Raw genomic sequence first — 16143 nt, 5'->3', positions numbered from 1 at the left:
AACACAGCATTAATCAAAGCAGTAGCCACAAAAAAAATTCAGAAGAAGTTCAGTTGGAGGAGATATGCTTAAGGTTGTATCTCCCCAGCATTTCAGGGGGATTATAGGCTTCGGGCAATCTACCAAGTCTGTTATTACTTTGGCAGTAATCACAGCATCAACTTATGATCAATTTAGTTATGCTAAATATAAGTGTCATTAATTTCCACTGGTAAACTATAACGTTTCCCTAAATTTTTAGATGAATTTGCTAAGTATAATTCAAGGGAAAGCTACGAAAAACATCATTTGTAAGGGAAATAAGCCAAAATCTCTCCTGCGCCATTTAGAAATAAATAATTTTGAACGGCATACCACCCAAGTAAGTATTATCTCATTATTCAGGTATTTTAGGTGAATCACAATATTATTCATCACTGGGAGATAGTGGTATCCATTCAGAATTTATTATTTTAATAAACTATAGTGGAATTTGGATTGGATTTTAATTGGCAGTTGATAATGAACAATCATTTAATTTGTAAAACTACTATTGTTTACTTTATATGTTGTGGCTACGCCATCATGCGGGAAAGAAAAAATAAATTTCAAAGATGAATTTAAAATAAGCGGGCGAAATGCAAATCGAACAATAGAACACGGTATCGCGGTTAGATGGCAGCACTACTGCAGTTTACGTTTCCCTGTTTGCCGCAACACGGGGATATTCATTGGCGCTCTTTCAGTCATTCATACAGATCAGCTGTGTGATGTTGTAGGCGGGATCTTCTTGTTGTGGACTTATGTTTTTTAACTTATTATTTGGGATGTGGAAATAGTTCTTACATATTTTATGCTAAGTGATCAAGTTTTTCTATGTCGCTTGTTGTTTTAAGTGCATACTGTTCCAGACATGCGGAACCACCATTTATAGTGTTATTTCAGAGGGAATGCTTTCGTTCGAGTGACATCAAGACCCAACGTTTTTGATGGTTTCTCAATATAGCCTGATTGTGTAGTATACTCACAGTTGAATGAGTATCGAATTGTATCCGTTTGTATAGGAGACTTGTGCCGAAGCAGTGATTAAGGGGAAAGTGGTTGAAGAAGCATTTGATGCCTTCAGAGTTTTAGGGAGCATGTTGTTGGAATGTAAGTGGATGGAATTGTGTTTTGCGTGGAGGGAAATCTTCTTTCCGTCAGGAGGCGATTTTCTGGAGTCCACGTCCATGTTTGGCCGTGTCGCAGCGATGTCTTATTTCTGTGCCACCACCACCACCACCTGTGATTTGTTTTGATTTTAGCGTTGGTTCGTTCTGTGATTCGGGATTTTACTAATCCAGGCCTTATATTTGGGCTTCTCGGTGCTGGGTGATATCGTTGGTCTTGGTTTAAGTACAGAATTTCATTGATATTAAGCCAGAATACCTGGCTGTATTCTACGAGCTTCCGAAAGGCAAATGTTTTGCGGCCTGTGTTTACGTGACAGGAGTCATTGAAGGAAGCTTTTTGCTAATGGAGTTTCTAGAGTCTTCGTTCAGTGAAAACTATTATCCTCACTGATGAGGTGTGACAGTGATTCAGAGTTTACTATCAGTTATTTTACAGTGGTGAGCACTCGCGTTTAGCGTTGTGCTAGTAAAAGTGTCATTTATCACGACGACAATTCCACCGCACCTCTCAGCATGCATTCCAACGAGTCAACCGGTAAACATTACGGCGTGGTGTCTGGACTGCCTTTCAATAACAGTCGGGAAAGGAGAAATACTCATGCTCACTCGAGGACCAAGTGGTACCAAGCGGAGTACATGGGCTTCACGGCGATGGATCGTAGATTCTCTAGCCCCATGTTGCCGTGGGTCATAGCTGAAATTCGTCGCCGGGGTATGAAAGACAAGGTTGGTGTTTTGGATTTACTAAGTTACTCTCGTGTTAATGTATCTATTTAACGTTTGGATTGTTGTTTGGTTTGTGTTATTATGTTTCGCCTCAATCTCAAATAAATTTTACATCCAATATATTTGATAGGATTTCGTTCGTGCTCACTTTAAGCTTGGTCGTGCTTATATTCGGGTGCCAAAATTTCTTCGGGATATGTCATGGTTCAAGAAGGATTTGGTGCTTTCCTGGCGAATGTTGTTAATGAAGTCTTCACGGGAAATCATCCGGGTAAGGATGGACATTGCTGCCAACGTCTCAATGGCCTTCTGAAGACGATGGCAGGGAAGGCTGTGGAAACGTTGGCAGCAATGTCCATCCTTACCCGGATGATTTCCCGTGAAGACTTCATCAACATGTCATGGCTCCTTTAACTTTCTTAAGTGGCTTCAGTTGTCACCACTGGCTAAGTACACGTTATGAAGCGCCGGGATATTTAATTGTTCAATGCAGAGTTTCAAGTATCATTGCAAACTGCAGCGAAACCGTTTTTTGTGTTTGATGTATGCATGAATTTAATCGAAAATGAAAAGGAGACTTCGTTGATTTCTACTAATTTATTTTGTCCGTACGACATGTTTCGAACCATAGAAGTCATTATGATGTTCAAAAATTGAATGGTAAGCAAACATATATACCTACTCTTTGAAGGGGATGGGGGAGACAGTGGAAGGAGTGGGTGTCAGGAGGGGGAGGGAAAGGTGTTGGATTTATGAACGCCACTCCTTTCCAAAGGTTGCACTTTGCCTTTCGTATTCCCCTGGAATTTTTGAGGTTGTCACTGTTATAGAATGCACACTTATATTTATTATTTCGGGAAGAGGTTTCCTACTTTCCCTGAAATTCTCCAAGGAACCTTTTGACAATAAAATTAATAGCCACCTAAAACGGTTACGATAAAAATGTAATTGGCATAATGCTTATGAAGAAGCGTTTATTCAGAGCCCAGCAATCACTCTTCACGCCAGGAAAAACAGAAAAGGAGAGAATTCGGTGGTGTAAATTGCCGTATTATGGCATGATTTCAGAGAAAGTAGGAAACCTCTTCCCAAAGGATAAATATAGGTGTGCATTCTATAACAGTGACAACCTCAAAAAATTCCTGGGGAATGCGAAAGACAAAGTGCAACCTTTGGAAAGGAGTGGCGTTCATAAATCCAACACCTTTCCCTCCCCCTCCTGACACCCACTCCTTCCACTCTCTCCCCCATCCCCTTCAAAGAGTAGGTATATATGTTTGCTTACCATTCAATGTTTCTACTTGATAATGACCGCTATGGTTCGAAACATGTCGTACGGACAAAATAAATTAGTGGAAATCAACGAAGTCTCCTTTTCATTTCCGAGTAATAACTTCCACATAGTTGAGAACGTATGAATTAAATATTTACTTTAGGTTGAAATAACCCCTTCAGGTTCACGTTACGTTGCGGTTGGCTCGACACGACTAAAATCTTCTCTGCCTATGCGGAGAACTTTTTTTTTGCCAAGTATCGATGTGCATTCGAGATGATCTTAATAGAATCGCGTGGAGTGGGGAGTGGTACACTAGGCCTCTACGTGTATATTATTTGCTTATATATTTATTTTTTATATTTTCTTTATGTTCAGTAATTCTATCGCCGCTTACATGTTATTATTTTCATTGTTAAGGAAAGGAAGAGAATTCAGCGTGCAAATTTTCACATGACATAATATCCCAATGTGCATACTTAATTAGTTTGTCAAATTCTAGGGATATAAAATGTTTGAGTTAACAATCATCAATGAAACTTCGTGAATTGGTCGATGACGATAATTTCTTCCGAAGCCTCGATTATTATTTGTTTACATTTCCCATAAATTATGCCATATCACATTTCTTCTATTTGGCGAATCACCTGTGTCATTGGTCCGATAGATCCTCTCGGCCTCAGCTAATGAATAAGGGATTGAATTTGGATCAAGGATGATGAAGGAAGCTGTAGACTTGTTAGCGCTGGTTTGAAAGTAGCCGCTTGCCATATACAATGATACGTCCACATTTGTTGCGCTATGTGACTTTTATTTGTCGGTTCAATGAAATTTTCAGGCCTTGCGTGGATAATTTGCAAGATTTGGTGAAGTGAAATTCTTTTTATTTATTCCATGCTGGAGAGATATAAAAAGCCACCGACCCCGGCATCGCCCGTACCGTAGATATTTTCTGGAGAAACTGCTGTGTTATAATCGGTCATGGGAAATGGTTTTTTGGTCAGGGAAGAAATCGAGCGGCTCAGCAGCAAAGGGATGAATGAAAGTGGTGTTTGAGCGCGCGGAGCATTCGAGCGGCGAGGTCGGCGTTCTGCGTCTGGCGCTGGCAGTGGTGGCGCCCACTTGGCGCCACCCGACTTTCTGCTGCTACTGATTGCATTCGACAGAATAATCACTCACGCTGGCATATTGTGTTATGTAAAAATTTTCACCCTGAATTTTTTTCCTTTCCTCAACAAATGTAAAACGGGAGATAACAGTGTTACTGTGTATGAAGAAGTTTTGATAATAAATGTATTAAAAAACAGCAAAGGCGCGCAGAATGAAAAAAAAACAGAATGTTTGTTTATAGATTTTCTTGGTGGTCTGTATCCATGCTAAAGTCGTCAGATGCAAAAGTAAATCGTCTTTCTTTGAATCCGGCCGATCACTTAATCAAGCTACGTGCTAGTGAATCCTACAGGACAAGACCGCAGCTTACCAACCCAACCTCAAAAATCAGGAAAATAAAAAAATAGGAATGTAAACAGAGAAAAATCTAAACTAAGTTGACGAAGTAGCCAGCTCATGCGCGCGCTGTAATCGGAGGGGGAGGGGGGGAGGGAATTAAGGAGTCCCGGTGAAGTATACAAATGGGATCAAGGTCATTGCCACACGCGTTGAAGTCAAGGAGTGGATTCGTTAGAATGAGGGAATAGTTACTATGGGCAACATTCGGGCGTGAACAGCGACTTCGTTTCCTAACACCAACGGATGTCCCCTATGATGGAAGTTTTTTTTTTAACGATGCCATGAAACATGTCTTCATCTACATCTACATAATACCCCGCAAGCCTCCTAAAAGGCGTGTGGCAGGGGGTGTTAGGATACCAGCCATATACACATAAAAATGAAGTGCTCTAACGAAGTTGGGTCTAGCGTTTATTAAAGTCCTTTATGAGTTCAGCATTCTTTCGGGCTGCATCCGCGTCCGTTGTCGAAGAACCACAACAGTTTCGCCAGCTCTCCTGCCAGCGTCCTCAGGTGAAGGAGGACGGAGGAAGGAGGCTCATCCATCACCTGAGGACGCTGGCAGGAGAACTGGCGAAACTGTTGTGGTTCTTCGACAACGGACGCGGATGCAGCCCGAAAGAATGCTGAACTCAAGTAATCACCGCGGAAACCTGCGTACGAACAAAGTCCTTTATGGTTCGGGGGAAAAACGAATTCCCATATCTTTCCGTTCGGCAAAACATCTCTCTTAATTTATCGCTTCTATCGGACCTGGAAGTATAGTGTGGCTCTAATATTATGTTCTCCGTGTCGCTCTTAAAGATATCCATTCTCAATTGTTCAAGCAATCTAAGCCTAGCGCGCAGCCTCCGAGTCTCCAGCGGCTCCCAGCCTAATTCGCATAACATCTGAGTAACGCTGTCTGTACGCCCGTAGCGGTTTTTGACGAACCGCGCAGCCTTCCTTTGTATTTTGTTCATTTCTCGGATTAAGTCTTTCTGTACCGGATCCCATACGCTCGCTGCATATTCAAGGTGCGGTCGGAAGAGTGTGAAATAGCACCTTTCTTTTATTTTCTCTTCCGAAATTTTTTTACACGTGTTCCCCACCAAAGGTTCTAGGTTATCTTAAGTCCCAGGTAATTCACTTCGTCTGTTGGCTTTATATTAATACCATCTGCCAATATAATCGGTTTAAGCGGAAGTATCGGTATTAATATATCTTTATATTAATACATATGGCTTATCATGGATCTTCCATGAATAAAACTTAAATACCACACAATGCAAGGATATAACATGAATGCAGTTAATGCTTCCCCCCTTGGTGGAAGGGGAGGGGGCCGTCTCCATGGCAGTATCTGTTGTCGGACTCCAGTGGGTCGAGGGATAAGTGGCAAGGAATGCCAATCAGAGGATTGACGTCGAGGACCCGGCATTGGAATGCGCCGTGTTTGTTTACAAATACCACGCGCTCCGCACGTAACGAGTTTGAGGCAAGGAAGGACCAGATCTTTTGATGGTGTCGTCTTGGAGAGGAATTGGGGAATAATACCGCACTTCATATCCGCCCCACTTTAGTCATCAACTCTTTCAAATACGGCCGTAATGTTCGGAGAGTAATAGCAGCGGTCGGTCTTCTCTCTACATGGGTAAACACAATGCAGTACTTCGGTTATAATATGAATATTCTGTGTAGAATTTAAGGAAGCGCAGTTAATGTTTTTTCTCCAGCATAGTGAAGATATGGTGAGCAATATTCCAGAAATGCGTTGGTGTATTCCGTAAGTTAGCTTTTTATTCTTAAATAGACTTTTTTATACATTTGGTTTCCATGCGAGGATGGAGGCCCAGTATTTCCAGCTATTCCAAGTTCTGTTTCTTTTCTGTTCTGTTTTACAGAGGTCCTGTGCCTTTGGCCCTACGATGATCGAAGGTCCCAACAACGAATATCCGCACTCACGTCAAGTGCCTATAATTTAAATCAAGAGTGTCTGTGCGTGACCGACGTTTTGACTGGATTTTCGTGTACCCGGTATTGTTTATATGTATTTTGTTAGGAGCAGATTTTCTTATTTTCTTGCACCCGATGAAGTGATTGCTCCGCTAATATTACTTTGTATACTAAGAAGACGAGAAAGACACTTAATGATATTGTAACATTTTCTATTCGTGCTGTTCCTAATTGGATTTCGACGTTGTAATCGTCGGCAATGCCAAAGACGAGGTAAGATTATTTGTTAAGTCTACGGTTCAGTTATAGATGCTCACGGAACGTAGAATATCAAGTTGAAGTGTGTTGTCTACTGGCGATTCTTTGTCGCGGACTACTTCACTCAGATGTGAGTGGTAAAGCTCCTCTGCCAAAAAAAATACCGGCTTTGACGGCGGCCATGTTTTATGTAAAGGATCCATTATTTTCAATAGATGTAAAAAACGTAATGCTTCCTTTTTTAGGTTGGTATTCTAATCAAGTTTTTTTTTAATTTTTTTAGGTGTTATATACTATTAACTAGGGGCGCAGCCGGGCATTAAGGGGAGGGGGGTTAGGTGCACTAATACCGGGGTGTGTGGTGGTATGGAATACCACCAGGATAAGCGATAGGTGCGAGATTATTAAATTGCGGAATTTTAAGATAAACGGTTCGAAATTGTGAGTTTTACGGCTTTCTGAGGGATATTTTATGAATCCTTATACTATTCTATTCTATTAGTAATATCAGTCCAATTAAGTAAAATGGATTAAACTTTACAATTTCTCTGAGCTTTGGGGGGGGGGTTTAACCCCCAAAACCCCCCCTCGCTGCGCCACTGCTGTTAACCATTTCAATCAATGGATGAGAAATTCAGCTTATACATTAACCAAATTTACTTTTTTGTTTCATCATGTTTAGCTTCAATAACCACCCATATTTTTTCTAGCCTAATCTTTAATGTGCAATTATTAGTACCTGTATAATATTCTTTATACCGTAGGGCGGCGCACGGGCTCGCCAGCTGCTTGAATCGGTCCCAGCGCTCACGGCTCAGGAAGCTGGCGGATTCGTGCGCCACCCTTATTACTACACAGACTGTAACATGTTAGTAAGCACCGAACATAAAAATATCAGTTTATCTGACAAAATATCAGAGATTCATAAGTTAGCGTCGTGGTTGTCAACAACAATTGGACCAAAAGTCCCCTCTTTCAAATCCAATGCCGTGGTTACCTGTGGAATAAGCTAATGTTGGCATTATAGAAAAGAGTAATTTTGTCGTTAAAATCGTTATTGTCAAGGAAATCATATCGTGGATGGTATGAAAAAAATAAGAAATTGTCCTTTCATATTTCTAGCTGTTAATTTTAAAAACCGAAATCGCAATTATAAATTGTTAAAATGAGCATTTTTCTGGGATCGGGTCATCAAAACTATTAATTTTGAGGGTAATATGACGGCTATCCCAAATCCTTGGAATCGCTATGTATTTTGAGCATCCGATCATTTTAGCCTGGACGTGTAAAGATTACTTGAATGAGTTTCGGAGTAGATAACGAGTACAAATTACCGAAGATGTGATCGTTGAAAGTAATTCGATTTCTTTTACTTCGTCATATAACGTCCCTGTTGTTTTAATAGTGTTTATTTGGGATAAATATTATATATTTGTTCAATAAGGGAAATTCTGCGATATATATGAAGGGGAATTCCTCTGAGTTGAGTCAGTAACGGTTGAATCATTTATAGCGATGGGATTAGATTGAAGTTTTCAATGAGTAAAGCTTAGGCTTCGAGAAAATACAAAATGCCACCGATAGAGATTGAGGCATGCGTCCTCTTAAAAAAAAAGAAGTCTTTTACAACAAGGATGAAAATCTCATTCAATGGCGTAGTCGGGATTTGCACCCTTATCAACCGATTTCCAGTCAGCTATGCCTCCACCAATCCCACGGAAATGCGTGCGCCGTACGTCATCCTTTTTTCGTGACGAACATATAGGAGTAGGTTTGTACCGTTGATCGTGACTGCGTTCGGATTTGCTCGTTCGTTACATGCAGTGGTTTGCGAAACGTGCGTCGCAAAGCACTGCGTAGCGACAAAGTAGGGTTTTTACTGCTCTACAGAAGCATCACCTCCGTCTCCTCACCCTCAACGTGTATTGGAGACGTTAGAGCGTGGTTGGGAAAATCCAGTTTGAGTTTCGCCTTGGAAGGAGATGATTTGGTTGCGTAATAGGGTGGTTTCCTATAATTTTTTTATTGCCTAAATCGAAAGATAATTACTCCTGGAGGTCGTATTTCACGTATTTAGATTTTTAAATGACGATATCTATTTTTCGCGATTAAATGAAAAGTGAAAATTTTCAAGCGCGCGAAAACGCGACGGGTAAGTATGAATGACGGGAAATCTCTCCGTGTGACGTATTTTTCGTTCCCGCTTCCGCCCTGTGAGGTGACCTTGAGGGAGGCTTGAGCGCTGATACGACGCAGGCTGCTAGCGGGTAGCTGAGTACCCTGCTAGCTGGTAGCGCTTGGCTTAAATAAGGATTATTAATACCTTATCAAACGAAGAGAACTTTCCGACCTTAGCCAGTTTTAATAAGTGATTATTAAGACATGTTTCCCTGAGTTCTGTGCCTCATGCTTGCATTGGTAATCTCAGACGATGTATAACTCCTATCTACTCGTATAGAAACTAGGTCCCTGTGACGTCACGTGGAGTGGCATCGCGTGGGCGCCAATCTGGCCGTTTTCAAATGAGGATAAAAATGGACCATTGCCATTCGTCTAAACCGGTATTTCTAAAACGAAATAATTTGTATATTATGAATACACAAATGGTGGGTAACGAATCGCAATCAATGCCTTTCGTTTTCTTTGATGAAGGAAACTACCCTATTTGTGGCATACGTGACCGGCAATGGGGAGAAAGCGAAACCGGTAGTTCAAATATTTTTTCTTTGCCCATTTCATCGTTCGCGCATACATATAACTCAGCACCTTTTGCACGTGAAGGCGCACAATGTTACTTGTAATGTGCAGTGATTCTCTTTAGTGAATTTATGATCATTTGTTTCGCCTTTGTGACATTGTGATTGTGCTGATAATTATTCTTTTTTTCTGTAGGTTTGGCTGTGCGTGCAGGAGGGCTGCGTTCGCGTGGTGGACGAGGGTAGCCTGAGGCCCGTGTTCCGCCACCCCTTGGCCGCCATCACGCGCCTCGCCTTCGTGCCCGACCCCCGGCGGCCCTGCCACCCCGCCTCCGCCCCCTCCACCCCCACCACCCCCCTCCACGCCGCACCCACCCTCACAACCTCACCCTCCTTCTCCGGACCCGCGCTGGACCCCTCCGCCAACTCACGACGATGCTTCTTCTACCTCGTCCGGGACCCCATGGAGAATCTGCTCTCCTGCTACCTCTACAAGGCAGCCGACTCCGCCACGGTCAGTAGTCTCTTATCTATTCCCTCCTCCGCACTGTGGGACGCCATTTCACGATGGATATTTATGTCCATCCTTACCAATCAGAGCGCTTTGAAATTAATCCTTCTAAAGGAACACATTTACACCATTGACGATGTCATTTCCCACCTGGTTAATAATATCAAATCTAAGTTGAGGATATACTAATAACACACTTCTTACTGATAATATGGACCATGACCCAAGCATCCCAACTACATACAAACTACCTCAACTAATCACTTTTTTATGAGTCTGTACTGTGTCTTAAACTTCTAATCTTCTGTATGGGAATAATTTTAATTCTGGAAAGAAGTTGGAAAGAAAATATTTACGAAAATATCTTGAATTCTGCATTTGCGATGTCAACTGGAAACTATAGAAAAGAAAATTAATAGAAAAGATACCAGTTTTGTGTTACAAATTTTCGAAAATGAAATTTAAAATAAAAAAATGATTAATAATTATCAAATATCACTTGATCAAAATTTAATAAACTGCAATATCTCTTAATTTTACGCAAATGTATTATTGTATTATTACGAAAACGCAGACAAATGCGCCAAACGTTTATCGGGGATGCGGCCAGGCGCAAATATCGGTGTTTTTCGTGTTTGATCTGGTTGGTGCGGTGTCTAGAGTGCTCACTTACCACTCTACGGGTCGTCGTTCGAATTCCAACGGTGGCAGTCGTCTGATTTGTGGGGAGCGGTTCAAGTGCTGTACTCCCTCCGGTCTTGGTCCCCTCGGAGTCCTTCGTTGTTAATCAGACCAACTCCGACGCGAGGTTTCTCACCTCCTTCCTTACCCAGGGTGCAAATGAGCTGCTGCTCCACCAAATGCCATCCGAGTGAGTTCGACGCCCGACTGGGGTGGAGGGAGAGGGGTGGAGAAGCCCCCACCCCATCGCCCATCGAAAATACAATGGTCGTTACATGGAATCGATATTGGTACTCACCACCGATCTGATTACAATGGAATGGCGATCCCTGTTCACCGCTGTCGGAATCTTTTGAGGACCTGGGCTCGTTTTTGCTTGTATATTGGCCTGAATTTCCGTTGTTCCTGAGACATATTAATTTTAATGGTTGCTGGCCGTGTTTCTTTTGGTTAGCGAGTTATTGATGCTGACGTAACTAAGGGAAACCGTAGAGTAAATATGTCTTAGGGTGATCATTGCTTTTAGAAACCATACTGGCGTTCCTATGCATGAATTCTGATATATCGTAACACTTGACGGAAGATTTGTGAATCAGTTTGCTATGGAGATATTTTTGACTCTCATCGCATTATGTTTATCTTTCGGAATACGGGACGAAACTTTTAGCTTGATTAAATGTTTGGGTGAAAATTTTATGTGCCTTTGTGGAATATTAATTATTTTTACGTCATCGTGATTGCAATATTGATAGAAATGCTGTCGACCATAGCTATAGCTACATATTTTCATTTTGTATCGTGTCTAGCTCTCATTGTATTAGATGATTTCGTATTCTTGATGTGCTGTTTTTATGATTTGACTTTATTGACTCCATGGATAGTGGTATTCCCACGGTTGCCACTTTTACAAATATCTGATCAGATGATGAACGAACTCTTTTTCCTGCTGCCTGGACATTCGTATCGGCCGAACTGAATGTGTTCGTGACAATTGCGTTAGCGGTGTGTTTTTTCAACGATATTTTTCTTGTTCACATCCGCCATGATTATGTGAAACTTTTTTGACTGAATTCTTAAACGAATATTGTGAGGATGATCGAAATAGTCACGTATTAAAGATTTCGTTTCCTCGGACTAACCAGAATTTTGTAGTTAATCGTTTGGTGGGCTTTTTGAAATTTGGGACCAATTTTTCTCGCCCTCCCTTATGTTAACTTATGTATGTTGCATATACGAGTTTTCGATCTTACTCCCATTGACTTACGCACCTGACTGTTCGATTACTCCATTTGGCAAGGTATCTTGATGATATAATTTTCGCTGGAAATTTATTGCTCTTATTTTCCTATCAGAGCCTTTGCCGAAGAAATTTATAGATAGAAGAATAGCTGTTCAGGTAGAGGCTAAATTGGTCCGTTATAGCTAACGGAGTAAATGTGATGTTGTCGTATAATTATCGCTTCGGGCCATTCTACGAGTCTCTCTGCTCTTGCGTTCTTGGCCTATCGTCTCTGGGTTGTCGTAAGGTTTCTCAGAGGCCGACTTACCCTCACATGAAAGATGCCACGGCTGCGGTGGAGAAAAGCCGATCCCTGCTGTTCGCGAAACCACGAGTTTAAACCGAGCTATATAGCACCATCGTCACCCCAACGGAACCAAGCATGCCGAGTAAAATAGTTTCCCTCCAATCATCTTCCTGTTTTCGTGACGAAAAATCTTGTCTCATTGCTAAATGATGGTAATGAAGAATTCTTAGACTTTTTCACAGTTTTCACAATTTCAATGGTCTCCAGTTCAATAACCATGTTGCCTATCCTATAAATTTTCCATTGCGAAAAGATGGAAGACAAACAATTTTCCACCATCAAGGTATCTTACTTCTTGAAGACATTCGGGACTACGACCCAAGCATCCAGACTACATATTACACCGCCTCAACCAATCTATTCTCTATGAGTCTATTATGTCTAAAACTCCTTCTAATGTTAGATAGGTGGATAATTTTAAAACTTGGAAAAATGAAAAAAATATGTACTAAAATATTTTAATTTCATCGTTTACTAATTAATCAACGTAAAATGAAAATTAAAAGGAAAGTATAAATACCAGTTTAATGTTCAAAATAAATAGAAAGATATGGAATAGAAAGTAACCAATTATTGATAATCAATTGTCATTTTGCGAATATGTATTAATCTGCATTTGTTTACTATCTCTATACTCAGTGGAGAATGTATTTTTGTTCAAATGTCAAATTATTAGATTTATACTTCCTTTTTCATACAAGTCACACGTATCGCTTTGAACGCGAACAAGTGCGCCAAAAATCATTGCTTATGTAAACTGGATGTTTAAGGTGAGACACTGTTTTTGTATGTCATGGAGTCGTGAGCGTGTTTGTAGATCGGTTGTGATCGATATATGTGCTTCTCCACTTCTCTTCTGCGTTTCACTAAATGTCGATTTATTCCATAATTATTAGTGTGAATATATTAAATAATCATTTTATCAACTAATATTTGTTTCCTTGAAATGCTGGATCAATAAGTGATGAATCTTACCACCAAGCCTGACGTACCATCGGATTTTTAACCCTCGGTGATAACTACTTTAATTGTTCAGGTTTCATATTTCTTAGGTAGGTTAATTTAACTCGATTATCATTGGAAGCATAATGCATATAGGCCAATTTAGATGTCAGATTAAGTGCCGTTTCATCGTTCTTGATTGGGACATCAATCATATCGGGGTACCTGAGTAATATATCATCTTACTAGCCGTAAGGTGTTTTTTTTAATGTTCAGAGAAAACTCTGGATAATCTTAAAGTCTAAATTTGTAACAATAGACTGATATCTCTTAGAATTATTTTTTTTGTTGCCAGACCGAATCGGTTTTTGTATATTTGTAACATTCTTTACTCCACCCTTCAATGTTTATGCTGAGCATAGCGTGTATTTGAAGACCCAGAATATTCACCGCATTCCAAATTGGGACGTCCATGTTTCTGACTCGATCCCTTGGTTGTTTTAATTCCAATTTTACTTACCCTCAGTGGGAATATATGTGCGTCTGCTTCTGCGCGTTAGTCAATCTTGTCACATGTCATTCGATCCCACTTGGCGAAGGAGCTTTTCTGTTTACATTGTGGTTTATTTGTTTGTATTCTAATTCATACCATTTTTGAAATTTAAAACGATTTCCTTTTCGCTTTCTTCAATTAAGAAATTTTAAAATTCACTTCAAAAATATAAATAACAGTGTGAAATTAAAGTTCGTCGATCGTGGTAGCTATGCACGAGGTAGGTAAACCACCGAATCGAAAATTCAAATTCCAGGAAATAAACCACATCACGCTAAAATTAGAACTTGACCCAAAACCACCTGCTACCGCGCAGCCAGCAGCATAGTCATGCGAAAATATCTCCTAAGAGATTCCAGAAATCGTAATTTGCGATCGTCTTTGCGGGACGAGAGAGTGGTCGTAATGCGTAGCCTCGTGACGTCTTTCCACTTACGCTTGTTCCAGCCGTGCGTGGGCGGGAAGAATTGGAGAAAGCTGTTCATTAGGAACTTCACCGTTTCGCTCGCCAACTAAGGTCCTTGTACCCATGTCGATTCTCGCACTTGTCTAACGTAATCCACCAGGTTGTATCCGTTAGGCTGAGAATATTAAAATTTTGTATGTATTTTTGCGGGGCAGGCAAATTCAACGGTCCTCACGTATCGTCGGTATTGAAACTTTCCGAAATAGTACCTCATGCTCATCTACGTACGAAACTGGATGGATCTTCGTTCTTTGATCATTGCATCATATCCAGGGAATTTTTAAATTCATCTTTGCAACTCAAAATTTGGCGCCTTCTCCTTCAAATTTATCACATGGATCCCGGCATGTTTTCTTCAATAATTGGTATACAATATTGAAACTTACAAAAAATGCTTTTTACTCATCTACGTACGAATTTGGTTAGTCTTTGTCTCGCGCCCCTTTCAGATCTTTCGTTCGACTACCGAAAATCTTTAAATTTACTTTTGCCTCCCTAAACGCTGCGTGTTTTCCAGGCCTAGACCTGAATATTAGCCATAAGAAATGTGCGAGGGGCTTACATTGGTGAATATGGCATAGAAGTCGTATTAATAAAGCCGAAATTCGAGTTCTCGATGCTATCTCCGATTATACGTATAATCAGCGCGGAGAAATCTGAAGTTTATTCCGTCCGTATTCATTGGTATTTTACCAGTTTTTTCCAGGCGGTAAGAAAAAACTTACACTCAGAAAAATAAAATGTTAAATAAATAAAAAAAAACATAAAAGAAAGGTGATTCGATGGCTCCCGTAAAGAGCTGGCTGTCTTGATACTTGGAATACGACATTCTGATGTTGGCAATAGGGCTGCAGAAGATACATTAAACCTGTAAATGATTGAGTGCGTTTGTCGAGTAAACGTTTAAGTATATAACCCCTAACTTAGGCGCAATCATGGGGGATATGGGGCATTGATTCCCCCCATAGCCTCGGAGGAAAAAGAATATTTAAAAATGTTGTCTAGTTTTTGCATATAATAACTGCATCTGCGTAAATTTAAAGATCATTTCTTAATGCTGTAAAATGTATTTACAGGAATATTATTTTTCAAAAATCTCTCTGTTGCACGGGGGGTTGGGGTCGCCCCCCACCCAAGCCTCCCCATCCCCCCAGAGGATATTCCTAGTTACACCTCAGACCCTTAATCTGAAACGATTCGGAATAAATCATAGTTTAGGAGCACTACAACCTACTATTATAGAAAGTGTTGCTTCCTCGCTGCAGAGCTACAGTGTTTCGCTATTCTGCGTTGGATCCAATATGGTGAAATCATGATGCATCTTAGGAGTCTGTCACGACCTGGGTATAATGACCTTGCTCTCCTAGAGAGAACGCAGTCCTAGCGGAACGCGTAGGTATCACCGTGCTGGTTGTCTCCAGTGAAGGCTAGCCGAGCACCGATTCAATTATCGCATAGGTATGTTGGCCATGGACATGTAATTATCGAGGCTGGCTCGTGAAACATAAGAGATTGTGTCATTTTCATGAATAATATTCTCTTTTAATGGTGCCTTTTATTAACTGACAGCCGATATAAATAGGTCATCTTAAGCATATGCCCTGGAAAATGCTTTTGCTATTAAATGCGGACAATAAACGCGTAAATCAAAATATAACAAAATGTGTGGACTTCCAAATGCATTTTCCGTGAAGCATAATTAAAGATCCTTATGGAGGTGCTTGTCTAATACTAGAGTATATCTGTCGCTTTGACGAAAAATTGGTATGATGTTAGACATTATATTTATTGCTTCTTTTCTCCTGCTAAGTTAACTATCGGGTCGTTTGAATTGCATCTATCCTCTCAGGAACTAT

At 40.6% G+C, this 16143-nt stretch overlaps 1 protein-coding gene across 1 annotated transcript in view; it reads left to right on the top strand.

The window, feature by feature from the left end:
- The first annotated feature begins 748 nt into the window (after positions 1-748).
- Positions 749-16143, top strand: part of LOC124153417 (TBC1 domain family member 1) — a 315494-nt gene continuing 300099 nt past the window's right edge. Inside the window, exons 1-2 of the mRNA XM_046526553.1 lie at positions 749-1877; positions 9745-10062. Of these exons, the coding sequence (XP_046382509.1) occupies positions 1665-1877; positions 9745-10062 (531 nt within the window). The 5' untranslated portion in view covers positions 749-1664. The remainder of the gene's footprint in view (positions 1878-9744; positions 10063-16143) is intronic.

The sequence above is a fragment of the Ischnura elegans genome, chromosome 2 (genome assembly GCF_921293095.1).
Source record: "Ischnura elegans chromosome 2, ioIscEleg1.1, whole genome shotgun sequence".
Classification (NCBI taxonomy): Eukaryota; Metazoa; Arthropoda; class Insecta; order Odonata; family Coenagrionidae; genus Ischnura; species Ischnura elegans.
Note: the sequence above shows the minus strand (reverse complement) of the source record. Positions and strands in the feature narration are given on the sequence as shown.